Source organism: Gadus macrocephalus, chromosome 3 (assembly GCF_031168955.1).
Source record: "Gadus macrocephalus chromosome 3, ASM3116895v1".
Lineage (NCBI taxonomy): Eukaryota > Metazoa > Chordata > Actinopteri > Gadiformes > Gadidae > Gadus > Gadus macrocephalus.
This window is the reverse complement of record NC_082384.1, coordinates 12,042,318-12,057,786: the sequence shown is the minus strand read 5'-3', so window position 1 is coordinate 12,057,786 and position 15,469 is coordinate 12,042,318. Positions and strand designations below refer to the sequence as shown.

At 44.2% G+C, this 15,469-nt stretch overlaps 2 protein-coding genes across 3 annotated transcripts; both read left to right on the top strand.

Annotated features, from left to right (window-relative positions):
- The first annotated feature begins 582 nt into the window (after positions 1–582).
- On the top strand, positions 583–6,526 carry ap1m2 (adaptor related protein complex 1 subunit mu 2). Its single transcript, XM_060047302.1, has 12 exons — positions 583–830; positions 1,584–1,740; positions 1,916–1,983; positions 2,379–2,509; positions 2,912–3,059; positions 3,718–3,844; positions 4,280–4,422; positions 4,793–4,864; positions 5,390–5,548; positions 5,737–5,862; positions 6,072–6,147; positions 6,286–6,526. Exons 1-12 carry the CDS (start codon positions 789–791, stop codon positions 6,309–6,311), a joined length of 1,275 nt encoding a protein of 424 aa, XP_059903285.1. The 5' UTR covers positions 583–788; the 3' UTR covers positions 6,312–6,526.
- A 148-nt stretch (positions 6,527–6,674) lies between these two features.
- On the top strand, positions 6,675–9,009 carry cdkn2d (cyclin-dependent kinase inhibitor 2D (p19, inhibits CDK4)). 2 transcript variants are annotated; one of them, XM_060047304.1, is made up of 3 exons: positions 6,675–7,083; positions 7,462–7,591; positions 7,894–9,009. In XM_060047304.1, the coding sequence occupies exons 2-3, from the start codon at positions 7,466–7,468 to the stop codon at positions 8,245–8,247; spliced, it is 480 nt and encodes a 159-aa protein (XP_059903287.1). In that variant the 5' UTR covers positions 6,675–7,083; positions 7,462–7,465; the 3' UTR covers positions 8,248–9,009. The 2 variants fall into 2 exon arrangements, with proteins under 2 accessions (XP_059903287.1, XP_059903286.1); XM_060047303.1 differs by having other exon boundaries at positions 7,438–7,591.
- The last annotated feature ends 6,460 nt before the right edge of the window (positions 9,010–15,469 follow it).

Sequence of the window (15,469 nt, the reverse complement as noted above, 5' to 3'; positions counted from 1 at the left end):
GGCTCACTGCCCTCGTCATAACCCCGGGTAGAATATGGGTTCGTTCGTTTAAAGACAGTTTGCAGTGACGGTTCTTTATAAAACAGGACTGGTTTCTTAGGATTTTAGGTTAATTATTAACCTCAAGGCTATTCTAGCAGTAATAATAGACCTATAACATTTACTATAACATTTACATAAACCTAATACGTTAACTTTTCGTATTAAGTGAGCGAAGTGAGAGTACGTTGGATGCATGGTCTGACATGTTCATGAATATATTTGCTGCTCTGGTACTGGGGATGCATTATGGAAATTCTGTGTGATTTAAGGTTTACTATTAAATCAGTGATAAGCAACAGATTTTAGTTTGCAACATAGGTATTATTTTATTTCAAATGACATTTAAAAAAGACTACTTAAATAAATGGGGGGGAAAGTAAGATTGGCTCAGTAAAAAAAAGTTGTTTAAAAAAGCGAAACTAGACAATGATATTCATTCATGGTAGAGAAGAACTAGACGATCATGATGAATCTACATTGCGCTCTTGCGGCCAGTTCCCGCAGCGCAGCCCACTTCCACGATTCAGGTGAGCGCATAACCTGTCAATGTTTTACCTGAGGCTGGTGACGTCGAACACTATCTCCAGGAAAAGGAACGGCGGAGTCCATGGTCCCCTTTTAGGCTATTTTGCACACTGTTTTTAGCAGAGAAATGACATCATAGAATTGTAGACATTGGGTGAACAAATTTGCATTTATTTAGACATTGTTGTTTAGGCTTTTGGGTTCGGCTTTTAAACAGAACAATGTCTGTCTCCGCTGTGTTCCTGCTGGATCTGAAGGGAAAGGTAAGTTCAGCTGGGGGTATTGTTAGTCGAGGGGCATCGTTGGCTACACAATGACACGTTATTCCGAGCTAAAATTTGTAGACATTTCCCATAATATTTTTCTAAAAGTTGAATTGTAGCCGTGGCTTTTGTCGTTAAACATTAATAAGGTAGTCGTTAAATATTAATCGGAGTCTGCGATGGTGTTTCAGTTGGGTTCCACTTCCGGAAACATCATGCACGACTGTTTGCTGAAACAACCTTTAGGCCTGCTCCAAAACTTCAGCGGGCAATTTCCGCTTTGATCTACTGCAGGAAATTACTATACTGGGATTGACTCTTAAATCAAGTGTCCTATCCCAATGCATGTTTATAGCTTGGATATAATTGATTGCTGTTTGCTGTCAGGCATACCGGTTCTCTCTCGTGTACCGCGACTACATGCCATTCTTCCCGTTAGTTCATGCGTTGCTGTGTCATTGTTAGGAATTCTGATCCTATTACACCTCTTGACTATGCTATCAGAAATATGCTTTACTTTTTGCACGTTTTTGTCATCTAGCTCTTTCTTTAAAAAAAAAAGATCCTTTACTTATTTTTATGCAATAAAGAGTACTTTAACTTAAAGTTTTGACGATCATTTAAATCAAAATGTGTTGTATTGTAATTAGAACTGATGAATAAATGACTTCTTGTGAGGGTGGCCTTCCCAACACAACAGTATAAGGCTCTAACGCTCAACATTGACCCTGTGGGGTCACGCTCCATTCCCAGGTGTTGATATGCCGTAACTACAAAGGCGACGTAGACATGGCCGAGATCGACCATTTCCTGCCCTTACTCATGCAAGAGGAAGAGGATGGACTTCTGAGCCCTGTTCTGCTGCACGGCAGCGTCCACTTCTTGTGGATCAAGCACAGCAACCTGTACCGTATCCTTAACCCTATACTTACAGTCCCGGCCAGGAAAAACATCTACAAACATGGAATGAATGCTGAATGCGTGCATGCGTGCGTGCGTGTGTGTTAAATTGTAATATATTGTTATTAAATGTTAATCTGTTCCTCATTCACTGTGGTAAACCGTTGACCTGAGCCAGTTTACAGTGGTGGCCACGACAAACAAAAACTCCAACGCGTCCCTGGTCTACGCCTTCCTGTACAAGCTGGTGGAGGTATGTCCTTCTCTGTCTCATCCAATGTGTGCGTGAGGGCTGGTGGGGGACCTGGAAATGATGCGCCCATTCATCGTATTCATAAGGGACCGCAGGACCACTACCCATATGAGGCCCACCTGACACCTGCAGATCTGAACAGGGCCCAGAAAGAGGGGCTGATAAACACATTGTTGGGAGACTATATATAATCGAGGGTCAAAACCTCCATGTTTATATATAGTCATGAAAGTGTAACGGGCACATGTACAATGAAAAGCTAAAACAAGAATTCTAACTTTATAAAAAATGTAAGATGAGATGGAAAAAGAGATGAATTATGCAAAGAAGGAGTGATTTAAGCAAAGAAGGAGCCATCAGCCTGTAGTTGATGTGCGCCCATCTGGGAACGGCAGGTGTTCACCGAGTACTTCAAAGAGCTTGAGGAGGAGAGTATCCAAGACAACTTTGTGGTGGTCTACGAGCTTCTGGATGAGCTGATGGACTTTGGCTTCCCCCAGACCACCGACAGCAAGATCCTACAGGAGTAAGACGCTTGAACCTTTCCTTTCAATCAGTCGATTTATTGATGTTTATCGATTGATCTTCTAAAGCCATGACATGCAATAACTCATAGCAAATTACATTAACTAGAGCCCAAAGAAACAATGAAAGGTTAAAGTATGGTTTCAGTGTCTCTGAAACACTGAGAATAATCGACTAATTATTTGCCTTTGGTCAAACTATACATTTTTTGATGTTAAAGGGATAATGACTTTTGAATGTAATAATAATAATAATAATCATGCATGTATTATATCGTCACATCCACTGGGTTGATACAATTAGATGCTTGTGTACTAAACTAGTGCATTTAGATTACACCCTGTAACATACATGCGCACAATTGATCAATTAATGAAAAAGCTCCATCATCTATCTTGTGCAGATACATTACTCAGGAGGGAACTAAGCTGGAGGTGGCTAAAAGCAAGGTCCCCACCACGGTCACCAACGCTGTGTCCTGGAGGTCAGAGGGCATCAAGTACAAGAAGAACGAGGTCTTCATCGACGTCATTGAGTCCATCAATGTTCTGGTACGATGGCTGTAATTACATGGTAGACTTCTTATTGTTGCGCAAGTTCAGATCTGCAATATGATTACCGCAGATAGTACTACTGATGGGAAATTGTGAACTTTTTATCTATGAAAGGATCAGACCTATAAATCCACTTTTCTAACAAACAAGTCTTTTTGTATCTAGCCTTACTCAAAATTCTCCTCAGCATATGGAAAAACCTTTTTAGTAATAATAAAGTAATGGGTTCAGTAATGATAGACAACCTCTGGGTGTTAATTGGGCCGGGGTCTTATGTTCTATGGGTGTCCAGTAATTGGACAGTAATGTACTCAGGCAGAAGTAAGCATCCTCAGCTTCGCCTGAGGACTTGTGGTTTATTACGCTTATACCACAGTTGCCAACAATGATTTGATATTAGTTACTTTTATCTATAAAGTTGTTATTTTCCTCTTATCAGCTGGATGTCAAATATTCTTCCGTGGCCCTTCGATCATATTCTTTCTGCGTTGTCAAGCAAACATGTAGTCGATAGTTGCTTTTGACTATTGTTTCAAACATTGGATTTGCAGCATTAAACCGCAGTCCTGACTCCGGGTGTCACTGAAGGTCCCACTATCATCATTAATATTATTTGAATCATTACCTGTGGATGTTAATGTGTGTTATGTTCCAGGTGAATGCTAACGGGAGCGTGATGAGCAGTGATATCGTGGGCAGCATCAAACTGAAGACCATGCTCTCCGGCATGCCGGAGTTACGACTCGGCCTCAACGACCGGGTCCTCTTCGCCCTCACTGGACGTACGTATCTGAGAAACCCTTGGAAGAGAGGAAACTCCATTCCAGGGTTGACTAGAATGGAGGTTGATGGAAGGTGGAAGTAAATCAAATAACAGACGGTTCTTATCATGGACATGGACATGCAGTCAGTCAGTCAGTCAGTCAGTCAGTCAGTCAGTGTGTGTGTGTGTGTGTGTGTGTGTGTGTGTGTGTGTGTGTGTGTGTGTGTGTGTGTGTGTGTGTGTGTGTGTGTGTGTGTGTGTGTGTGTGTGTGTGTGTGTGTGTGTGTGTGTGTGTGTGTGTGTGACCTTCTGTCATTGTGCGCCCCCTGCCAGGCGGTGGAACATATTAATGTGTGGAGTCACACATTAAGCGGTGGAACCGATTAATGTGTGACTCACAGAGCTGTTTGTAAACCTGATTGATTTCCAACATGGCTGCCGGTGTTTGTTTCAGGTGACAAGGGCAAGACGGTGACAATGGAGGATGTCAAGTTCCACCAGTGTGTCCGTCTGTCCCGCTTCGAGAGTGACCGCACCATCTCCTTCATCCCTCCGGACGGGGAGTCGGAGCTCATGTCCTACCGAATTAACACACACGTCAGTCCCACTCACCTTCCACGCACGCACACTCAAGTCCATAAGAATCCAGGAGTTATTTTTAATAGTTAGCATTCAGCAGGTTGTGTCCATTACAACGTTTTTACCATCTTTGCATTTTCTTAGAAGTCGAACCCGGTTTTCACTTGTGTGTTGATTTTAATTTGCTCTAATGAATTAAAACGATATAACAACTCAAATAGGTTGTCATGCATTATAATAATCTGCATTAGATCATTCAAATAAAAAAAATCATAACATTTTGTACTATTGAATCATTTAGGCATTATAGGTTTACTGAGCACATGTTACATTATATTTTAATTTACCCCTTTTTAGTGTCAATGGTTTGTCTTTTTACTCCATCCAGGTGAAGCCTCTCATATGGATAGAGTCGGTCATAGAGAAGTTCTCTCACAGTAGAGTGGAGATCATGGTCAAGGTATGGATTTACTGAAAGGACAGGGACCTAATCAAGTTTCTGAAGAGTAATAATATGCAATGTATTTCTCCTGTTCACCTGTCTAGCAAACGGTTAAATAAACTTGCCTTCAGTGCCATATACTTCTATGGTTGGCTAAAAATCTAATCAAAACAAGTGAGCCAGTATGTTGACTTAATCTTTAGATGACGTGCATTCAAGGGGAACAATGCAACGGCACAGTGTTGTTTTCTTCCGATAACTTGAAGCCAGCCCTCTGATATGTAGTAAATATGTAGTACCTGGTAGTGTCAACCATTACAGTATGAAATGAACAATATAACTTGCATAATCAGACGCTGAAGGTGCTTCATCGGCAGGTTGCACACACAAGGATGTTGGTTCTTGTTAATAAGTCGGTGCAGTGAAGGAAAATAAACTATTTTCAATTAAATAGATAAACGCATTATTAAGTATGTGCAATATATAAGGCTCTTATCTTGTCCACGGTGCACTAACCCTACGTGCTGTCCTGACCTGTCCTAGGCTAAGGGACAGTTCAAGAAGCAGTCTGTGGCCAACAACGTGGAGGTGAGGATTCCCGTCCCCAGCGACGCGGACTCCCCTAGGTTCAAAGCGAGCACCGGCCACGCTAAATACGTCCCAGAGAAGAACCTGGTTGTGTGGACCATCAAGTCTTTCCCTGTAAGAACAATGCATTATTTACTAATATTATTAATAATAATTTATATTTATGTGACGCCTTTTCAGGACACAAATACTAAGAGGTAAGGCCTCGCCTTGTGTCTGTGTTTTATTTTGAACCTATTTTTGTGTTTACATCCAGGTTATCTTGTAGTGAACTGTTAGCTTGTTTTTTGGGCTGTTTCCAGGGAGGAAAGGAGTTCCTGATGAGGGCTCACTTCGGGCTCCCCAGTGTGGAGAACGATGAGCTGGAAGGCCGGCCCCCGATCACTGTCAACTTTGAGATCCCTTATTTCACCGTCTCAGGGATTCAGGTGTGTGTGTGCGTGTGCGTGTGTGTGTTAAACACATTTTATTTGTTCTGAGACACATCTGACTTCTCCTGAATAGCTGAGTCATTGTTGCTTCAACATGCTCTGTGTGCACTTGGCTTGTCTATTGAAATCCTGTGTAAACAGTATGTTGTGGCATTAACCTGCTATCCTGTTTGTTGCCCCAACCACTTCTAACATACCTGCCCCAGGTGCGATATATGAAGATCATAGAGAAAAGCGGCTATCAGGCCCTGCCCTGGGTTCGTTATATCACACAGAGTGGAGGTAAGCAGCTCAACATTTTCATTTGATTATCTAGGATTACTGAAGTGCATCATGTTGTATAGGCTGTATACAAAATGAGTAGATGTAGAACCTTAGAATGAGCCACACTTGGTAATACTTTTCTCTATTTTGGTCTAGATTACCAGCTGAGGACAAATTCCTAAAATCTACAAATGTATATTCCAGTACCAGGACCTTCTGACAAGAATTCTTAATTGCACTCCAAATGAATGTCTTAAAATTTCACTGCCCTGTTTGATGTGGACTTTTCTGCTACCTTTTATATAGCACTATGAATTCAGTGGTTTGAATGTTTTAATCAGCTAATTGTTGAAATGGTATTAAAATGTAGTTTAACATAAAGTTGATTCTATAACCACATGTTTTGTTTTGTTACAAGTACTTAAAGTTTTAATTTTTTGCTGTTTTACATTTATCATCAAATAACCGCCATATTTTGATGACTTCAGTACTTTTCCATACATTAGGCAATCGCGTCCACCTTATTCCGCGCAAAATCAATTAGACCGCCCTTTTCGCACTTGATTCTGAAGATTTTCTCCAAACAAATGAATGGACTACTCTTTGAGGACATCAACGTATACGAATAGCCCGCTTTCTGCGCTCGGAAACCTCATTGGTCGGCTGCTATTGTTGCCACAGTGATCGCAGAGTAAGCGAGCTTGACTCCGCCCCTGTTGCCATTTATGGAGAGGCAGCACCCACAAGACGAACTCTGATTGGTCACCTTGGATTCTCGGCTGTGTTTGTAAATTTGTAGCTGAGGAACACTAGAGTTTAGATCTCAGCGCGCAAATGTCTTATTTTCTAATGTTGACAAACATTTCGTTCCTTGATACCTTTTAAATTCACTTACTTCAAATTCTAACGGGTGTAAGGACAACCTAGTGTCTGGATTTTGTCGATACGAACAAGGTATGTAATAAGCGACTGCTATAATCCTTTATTGCTGTTCTCTCTTCAATGTTAGCCTTCGTTAGCCGGAGTGCTAATGTTCCGTATTCCTGACACATCTAGGAAAGAATAACATGATTTACTGGATATACCTACCTTTACGTTGTACAACATAGTTAACCTAGCTTAAATTGGGTCGTTGTGGAATTGGGTTGGGAAGAAATGGGAACTGATCAGGCCGGATACATTGGTAAACATGATTTATTTTTCAGCATTTTTACGCACGTACAAGGATGGGCTATCTTCTGTTTGGTTTCCGAATAGATGTGCTCAACTCTTATTTTAGCTGCATTCGCGTTTTATCTCGACAAACAGACGGATATTTACCATGGTCCTCAGCCAGATGGATGCGGGAAGAGCTTTAACGTCGGCAGCAGCCAAAGGAAACACAAATGATGTACGGAGGATTCTGGAGGAATGCCGGGTGCCTCCCGATACAGTCAATGAATTTGGCAGAACGGCCTTGCAGGTATTAATCTCCTTGCTGTAGAAATCGACTTACCGTACTAATCATACACACCTAAAATTCGGGTATACGGTGGCCAGTATTACTCTCTATTACATGTTAATGAATCTTTAACCTGCCTTAAACCATTTCTTATGAGTCCAGCACGTGGATTATAGTATTAAGAACTGGTTTGTCAAATTAAATGACACTTGTTTATCCATTGCAAACAATGTTCAAAGAAAACGAATTAGACACATCCCATTGAAGGCCATGTAGAACAGTAAAAGATCAGACCTAATTTCTGACTACTCTTGATGTCACAGGTGATGATGATGGGGAACACCAAGATAGCCAGTCTGCTGTTGGAACACGGAGCCAACCCCAATGCCCAGGACAGACACGGCATCACACCGGCCCATGACGCAGCCCAGACAGGCTTTCTGGAAACCCTGCAGGTTCTGGTGGAGCACGGCGCTTCTGTGAACATCCCAGACAAGAACGGCACACTGCCCATCCACATCGCAATCAGGGAGGGTCACCGGGATGTGGTTGAGTTCCTGGCGCCCCGGTCGGACCTGAAGCACGCCAACACCAGTGGGCACACGGCGGTGGAGGTGGCCAGAGCATCCTGTTTGCCTGACATGATTGACTTGGTGTTTGCCCACATTCACAGCTAGTGAGTCGACAGGATCGAGCCAATAGTGTCGGGACTACGTGGTGGGTTTCCCTCTCCCTCCCGCTGTCCTCCTTGAAACCTGGTGACTTGAATGATTAATTGTGTAAAGGGGTTACATTGGATTTTCACAATAGTAGCTCAGAGTTGGTATATCTCCCGGAGCTTAGCATTGGTGGATGAGTTGACGTGTTGACATCTCTTTTGCACAGTGCAATTTAAGCACCTTTTTATATGTAGCTCTTTTCCCTAAGATTGGGAGTGCACATTTGTAGATAGATGATTTCTTTAGTGTTTCTTAAAAAATTAATTGGATGATAATTATTATTATTATTAATATTATCTTGTTGCGTAAGAGCTTAAACTGTTGGTCTGTGTTTTTTGTATGTTTATGAAACTAATTGTGCACCCTCAATACTTTGCCTAGTTGTGTTGATTAGATGTCATTAGATTTGGATTTTAATCATATTTATTTATTGAAATAGGACAATGAATTTTCCTATGATTTTGTAAATAGATACATTTATTGTGGATTGTTAATTTGTTAATGTTATTTATAAAACATATTTTTAAAACTACAATTAAAATATTAACGTTTTCTTGGACAAACACAAAATAAAGTGTTGAACTAATGTTTTTTTGTCTCATTGGCTTGGCTTATATAATGACTGAAGTGTATTAACTGTTCCATCAGGCTTAGACAGGGAAACTTCAGCTTTTTAAAAGGTGGACGGAATAAATAAATTATCTTGTTTGAAAAGAAGAACATGCGTTTTGGCCTATATTCATGACAATGCATTGGGTTTATATAGACATACATATATTTAGATATTTACATATATATATTTACCTACATATATATGTATATATCAATTTATGTGGAGTGGGAGAGTTATATACCCAACACATATTATTTTAAGCAACTAATACAAAATACCCTAACCCTAAACAATTACATTTCCTCAGTAAATCAGTTGATCAATCCTAAATTATGAATGCAATCAGAAGTTTCTAGATTGAAATTCTAATTGAATAATGGCGTTTATAAAATGGCTTTTCGTCATCAGATACGATTTATTCTTCATAAATAGGGCCCTCCCATGGAGGAAATTGCTTTACTGGTCGTGGGGGGGGCGGTGCAGAGCCTGGACATCGCGTTTCCTGTTTCATTTCTACCGAATACAAGTAAATAGGTAAAAGGTATGAGCGGATGAAGGTTTCGGAAGGGTATTTTAATATTTGTATTCCTACATCTACAATGTTTTGATTTCATGCTTTTTCGACTCTTCCCTTTAGACTTGGTTTTACGTCTGCTAACTGCTGGATCGTAGAGCATATCCTCAGCTGTTTCCCAAAAGCCCTAAGGCAAGGATGTTACACTTGGCGTCTTGATCAGGTGCTGAAGGCGATAGCAGAGGCCATCTCCACCAGCATCCCTCATAACCAGCCTCTACGAACAGCAAGGCAGGCGATTGCCCTTGTCCGAGCAGGGGAGAAGCCTAAGCCCCTGCCAAGGGGGGAAGTAGGTCTCCTTGGAACCACACCGGAATGGTAGATGAAGGCCAACCTGGGGAAGCAGCTCAGATTCCCAGAGCACATTGTGGAAACCACCCTGAGACCAGACGTAGTTCTGTCCTCAGATTCAATAAAACAGGTGGTCCTACTGGAGTTGACAGTTCCCTGGGAGGAGGGCATGTCAGAAGCCAATGAGAGGTAGCACGCCAAGTACGCCAACTTAGTGGAGGTTTACCGCAGACGGGGGTGGCGGGTCCGATGTGTGCCAATAGTGGTGGGCAATATAGCAGCTTTGCAGCGTGATCTTTCTGCAAAGCATACAGCCTGCTTGGTATCAAAGGTGGACACCAGAGAAAGGCCATTAAGACCACCACAGAGGCAGCTGAGAAGGCCTCTAGATGGCTGTGGATCAAGAGGGGCGATACGTTGGTACATGCTACGTAGACACAAGTCGGGACTTGATCAATCCCGGCTGGGTCGCCTGGGTGAGGGTGTAGGATGTTGAAAGACCCGCACTCCACCTCCAAACCACGAGATGATTAAGGAAATTGTCCACAACCAGCTATAAAAGGTAGAAAAGCTAGCTTAGGGCTTTGTTAGTCAAGCCATTGGAATGGTGCTGATCCAGATGGCTAAGGAGAGAGACTGTCACCTGCTGGACCTGTGGCCTCATGGAACTTCGGTCAAGAGGCATTCTTGATGATGCCCCTAACAGAGGCGCTGGAAATGGTGGTGCAATCGCACCACACTTTAAAAAGAATAAATAATAATAATTACATTTCTCCACATCATGGTTTCGCAGATGTGGTTGCAGTATGAACTATTATTCATGTATCACAGCGTAGCTTAAAATTACGTCTGCTCTTTCCTCTTGGTCATCGTGTCATGTCCACAAGTCAATCGGATGCTTCGACCTACGGCTTGGGCTACAAACCAGAAGCTATGCAAGCTCAGCTGTCTCAGCCAGCACCACGTTTATCTTGTTAATCGCTGTGCACTGCTTCCGTATCATCTGTATTTGTTCTTAAAACTTGTACGATTTATGATTTTGGAGGACTAAAAATCGAGGATAGACGACATCATCACTTCACTAGGCTGCAGTCAGTAATGATCAACGTGTAAATCAGTTGCTAGCATAAGCACTAGGGCATCCGTTTGTGCGTTCATATAGGCTACAGCATAATGTTACTTTGACAAATGTAAACAATGACCGAAAGGGTGAGGGGGCCTTATACCCTAACCCTAAACTCTTTTGCGCTTTTAGAAAATACAAGCATGAGAAATCACCTGATGGATTATGCACCCCCACCATAAATATGATTCTGGCGCTTCTGTTACCTATAGAGCCCGACCTGTATCTAAATAATGGAGCCTGTAAATGCAATGACATTGGAATTAGGGGCGTATATGAAGCAAAACGCAGAAAAAGTCAGGCAGAGGAAAACACAGAAAGAAAATTAAGCTATTGTTGGAGCAAAACAACTGAGAACCCTTGAGAGCGGAAGGCAGAGTGTAGTCATAGAAAATAAAAAATAGAGGGTCAGCCATTTGTAAATTGAAGTCAGAGAGAAAAATGCCTGAGGATTTGCTAACTTTTTTGCAAAAAATGTTTAATTGAAGGTGCACAAATTCTATTCTACAAATCACAAATTCAGAAACTCTTACGCTGAATCTCCATCATTTGGGGGTTCAAATGCATAAAATACAAAGCAATAATAAAGAAAAAAAAAAAAAAAAAAGTAAATAATGTTAAGGAGCTGCGGGTGCAGGCAGGCAGGTAGGACCCAAACGCAGACGGTTTCTCGAAAATGGCACTTTATTCAAGCCTAAAGCACAGGAATCAGGGAACTCGGGAGACAACAGGGAACTCGGGAGACAACAGGGAACTCGGGAACACGCAGGACTAACAACCACAAACAACCACAACTAACAACCACAACTACTAACCACAGCAAACCACAATGACAGCACAAGGAACAAAGGAAAGACGAGGGCTTAAATAACAAACACAACGAGGAACAGCTGAGACACATTAGGGGAGGGAACAGTAATCAACACAGGAGGGAAACTACAGGGAAACACACACACCCTGACAGTACCCCCCCCTTAAGGGTCGACTCCCAGGCGACCCACGACAAGCAAAAAAACAACGAAAGTCAAACCCAAAACGGGTGGGTGGAGGGGCGCCAGGAGGGGGGAATAAAAAAAAAAATGGACTACGGCAGAGCCGAGGGACGTCAGGCGGGCGGCCAGAAAACTGCCCCAGGGCATGGCAGGGAGCCTCAGGCGGACGGCCTGGGGGGCAAGCAGAGGCAGAGTGAAGGCGGAACCCTTCCGGAGGCCGGCGGCAAGGACGATGAGGGCTCAGTCCCTCAGGAGACCTGCAGTGGCAAAGAACCCCCTCAGAAGGCCGGCAGCGGTGAAGGCGGAACCCTTCAGGAGGCCGGCGAAGGCGAGGTAGAGGGCGGGTCCCCTCAAGAGGAAGGCGAGGTAGAGGGCGGGTCCCCTCTGGAGGAAGGCCATGTAGAGGGCGGGTCCCCTCAGGAGGCAGGCCAGGTAGAGGGCGGGTCCCCTCAGGAGGCAGGCCAGGTAGAGGGCGGGTCCCCTCAGGAGGAAGGCCAGGTAGAGGGCGGGTCCCCTCAGGAGGCAGGCCAGGTAGAGGGCGGGTCCCCTCAGGAGGAAGGCCAGGTAGAGGGCGGGTCCCCTCTGGTGGACAGGGTAGAGGGCGGGTCCCCTCTGGTGGACAGGGTAGAGGGCGGGTCCCCTCTGGTGGAAGGCCAGGCAGAGGGCGGGTCCCCTCTGGTGGAAGGCCAGGCAGAGGGCGGGTCCCCTCTGGTGGAAGGCCAGGCAGAGGGCGGGTCCCCTCTGGTGGAAGGCCTTGAAGGGGAACCCCCCTCGGGAAGGAGTGGAGGAGGGCCCCCACAGGCAGGAGCGGAGGGCGTGCCTCCCCTGGACGGTCTGGAGGGCGGACCCCCTCCGGCAGGAGCAGAGGCCGGTCCCCCTCTGGAAGGAGCAGGGGGCGGGCCCCCTCAGGCAGGAGCGGAGGGCGGACCACCTCAAGCAGGCGAAGAGGCCGGTCCCCCTCTGGAAGGCTAGGAGTGGGCTCAGGAACCGGACAGGGCTCGGGGACCGGAGTCCGTGCGGGAGCTGGAATGCCAGGAGGAACCGGGTGATACCCCAAACCCTCCCAAAAATCCATTGCCTTCATAATAAATAAATCCTCCCACTCACGGCTAACCTGATCGTCCGCTGGGTCCATTGTTGGTGCTGTCATTCTGTTAAGGAGCTGCGGGTGCAGGCAGGCAGGTAGGACCCAAACGCAGACGGTTTCTCGAAAACGGCACTTTATTCAAGCCTAAAGGCTAAGGCACAGGAATCAGGGAACTCGGGAGACAACAGGGAACTCGGGAGACAACAGGGAACTCGGGAGACAACAGGGAACTCGGGAGACAACAGGGAACTCGGGAACACGCAGGACTAACAACCACAACTAACAACCACAAACAACCACAACTAACAACCACAACTAACCACAGCAAACCACAATGACAGCACAAGGAACAAAGGAAAGACGAGGGCTTAAATAACAAACACAACGAGGAACAGCTGAGACACATTAGGGGAGGGAACAGTAATCAACACAGGAGGGAAACTACAGGGAAACACACACACCCTGACCAATAAATAGTAATAATAAATTTGGTTTCTGTGGGGTTTTGTTCTTAGTTGGTAAAACACATAGTCCTGGCATATACTCTGGGGGTAGATAATTTACTCCTTATTGTTGCTGCTTTCAAAAGCATTTTAAATGCTTGCTTTCTCCGCTCTAAACGGAAGTGTGTGTGTTGCTTACAGAATCTTGTCTTTTAATATGAAATGCTTTACAACTGAAATCCTCTTCGAAATGTAGATTCAAAAATAAAAATGTATGTGGGTAGGGTCGGCCCACTGCATAGGCAGGACAGCCAAATGTAGGGGCCAAGAGTTTAGGGTTGCACCACGCCTCGTTTCCACATACGTATGTTTTTCGTATCCGTGCTTCCGTAAATGTACGGAAGGAGTCGCTAGTGTTTTACGTAAGGACATGAATTTATTTACGGACAAAAGATGGCCGTTTTTAGGAGACCGGTACTTTGGAACATGAGGATCGACATATACAGAGATAAAAACAAAACCAACCAGGCTTGGAAAGAGATAGGCGAGGAGTTTGGCCTGCCAGGTACTTACATGTTTTGTGAAAAACATAAAAACTTTCATACGGTATCTCCGTAAAACGACGGCGAAAGTTACATTTTTTGAACGTAGCCTATATTACGGACATACCGGACAGAACTTTTACGAAGGGGAGGAGTCTCGGAGGAAAAACGGACATTACGGAGAATCACATCGGAATAACGCCTCGTTTCCACATACGTATGTTTTTCGTATCCATGCTTCCGTAAATTTACGGAAGGAGTCGCTAGTGTTTTATTCTGTCCGGTATATTACGGACATACCGGACAGAAATTTTACGGAGGGAGGAAAAACGGACATTACGGAGAATCACATAGGAATGAATGGACTTTCGGTCGGAGACGGTTGAATCGCATACGAGAATGTACGTATGTGGAAACGAGGCGTGGTCTTTCGGTCGGAGACGGTTGGATCGCATATACGAGAATGTACGTATGTGGAAACGAGGCAGGGTTTGTTGTTGCATTGTCCTGCGTACTACGGTGACGGTTTCGGGCGCCCTGGCGATTGCTCCCGCGCCCCCTCCCTTCTCCGTTTGATTCGTATATTTTAATTGACTAATTAATAAGCGGGATAATGTATAGAACGTCGCCTGTCATTATCGGGAAAAACAAGCCCTTCAGGGCGAAGCAAGACTCCTCCGCGGCGCGTCGGTGTTCTGTTCGCCCTGTCGGGGCTTTTTTTCCCCCGATAATGACCGGCGTTCTATAATATCCCCCAGATTAAATATTGTTTAGGCTACTTCGTTAATCCGTGATAAAAATCAATACATACTTAATCGATCCAAGAAGAACTACAACCTACTTGCTCTATTTTTACCACTTTCCAATCCCACCAACTTGTGTTGTGTAATACATCCACAAGATGTCCCCAAATAATAATTTTGTATTGGCTTACATGGTGAGCAGTGTCTTGTTGTGAACCTTGGCCGTTCTCAAACAGGTGTCCTCTCGAAGTCTCGATTCATTGCAAGTGATATAAACCATGTAGGCCTATTGGATGTTCAGCTGATCCTTCAATTAAGGGATACAACAATGGTTTTACGTCTCTCTCTCACACACACACACACACACACACACACACACACACACACACACACACACACACACACACACACAAAGAGACCAAGGTGAATCAACAAGGGCATTCATAATGAGCGGACAACGGAATGCAGAGTAACGTTACAGTGTAACTGCCTCGCTGAAGGTCACAGACACGATAGCTGGCTATCGTTGACGCAACCCACACACACACACACCCAACGGTATACATGGGAGCTAAAGCTTTATTGTCAACAGCGAGCCATGGCTCGGGTTTCTATGTTTGGACAATGCCCATTCATACTCCCACTTGCGAGCAATTTGGATATTTATTTTTATTATATAATATTCACAACCTGTAGCCCACCTCTTGGGCTGCCATGAATAGCCAGCAGCACGACATCATACCATTAGAAAGACAAAGACTAATTATATCGC

Bases quoted from the DNA above. Each gene is read 5' to 3' on its own strand.
- ap1m2 (XM_060047302.1), top strand. From the start codon at position 789: ATGTCTGTCTCCGCTGTGTTCCTGCTGGATCTGAAGGGAAAG. The intron at 3,060-3,717 runs GTACGATGGCTG...GTTATGTTCCAG, and splicing joins TTGAGTCCATCAATGTTCTG to GTGAATGCTAACGGGAGCGT. The intron at 4,423-4,792 runs GTCAGTCCCACT...TACTCCATCCAG, and splicing joins CCTACCGAATTAACACACAC to GTGAAGCCTCTCATATGGAT.
- cdkn2d (XM_060047303.1), top strand. From the start codon at position 7,451: ATGGTCCTCAGCCAGATGGATGCGGGAAGAGCTTTAACGTCGGCAGCA. The intron at 7,592-7,893 runs GTATTAATCTCC...TTGATGTCACAG, and splicing joins TTGGCAGAACGGCCTTGCAG to GTGATGATGATGGGGAACAC.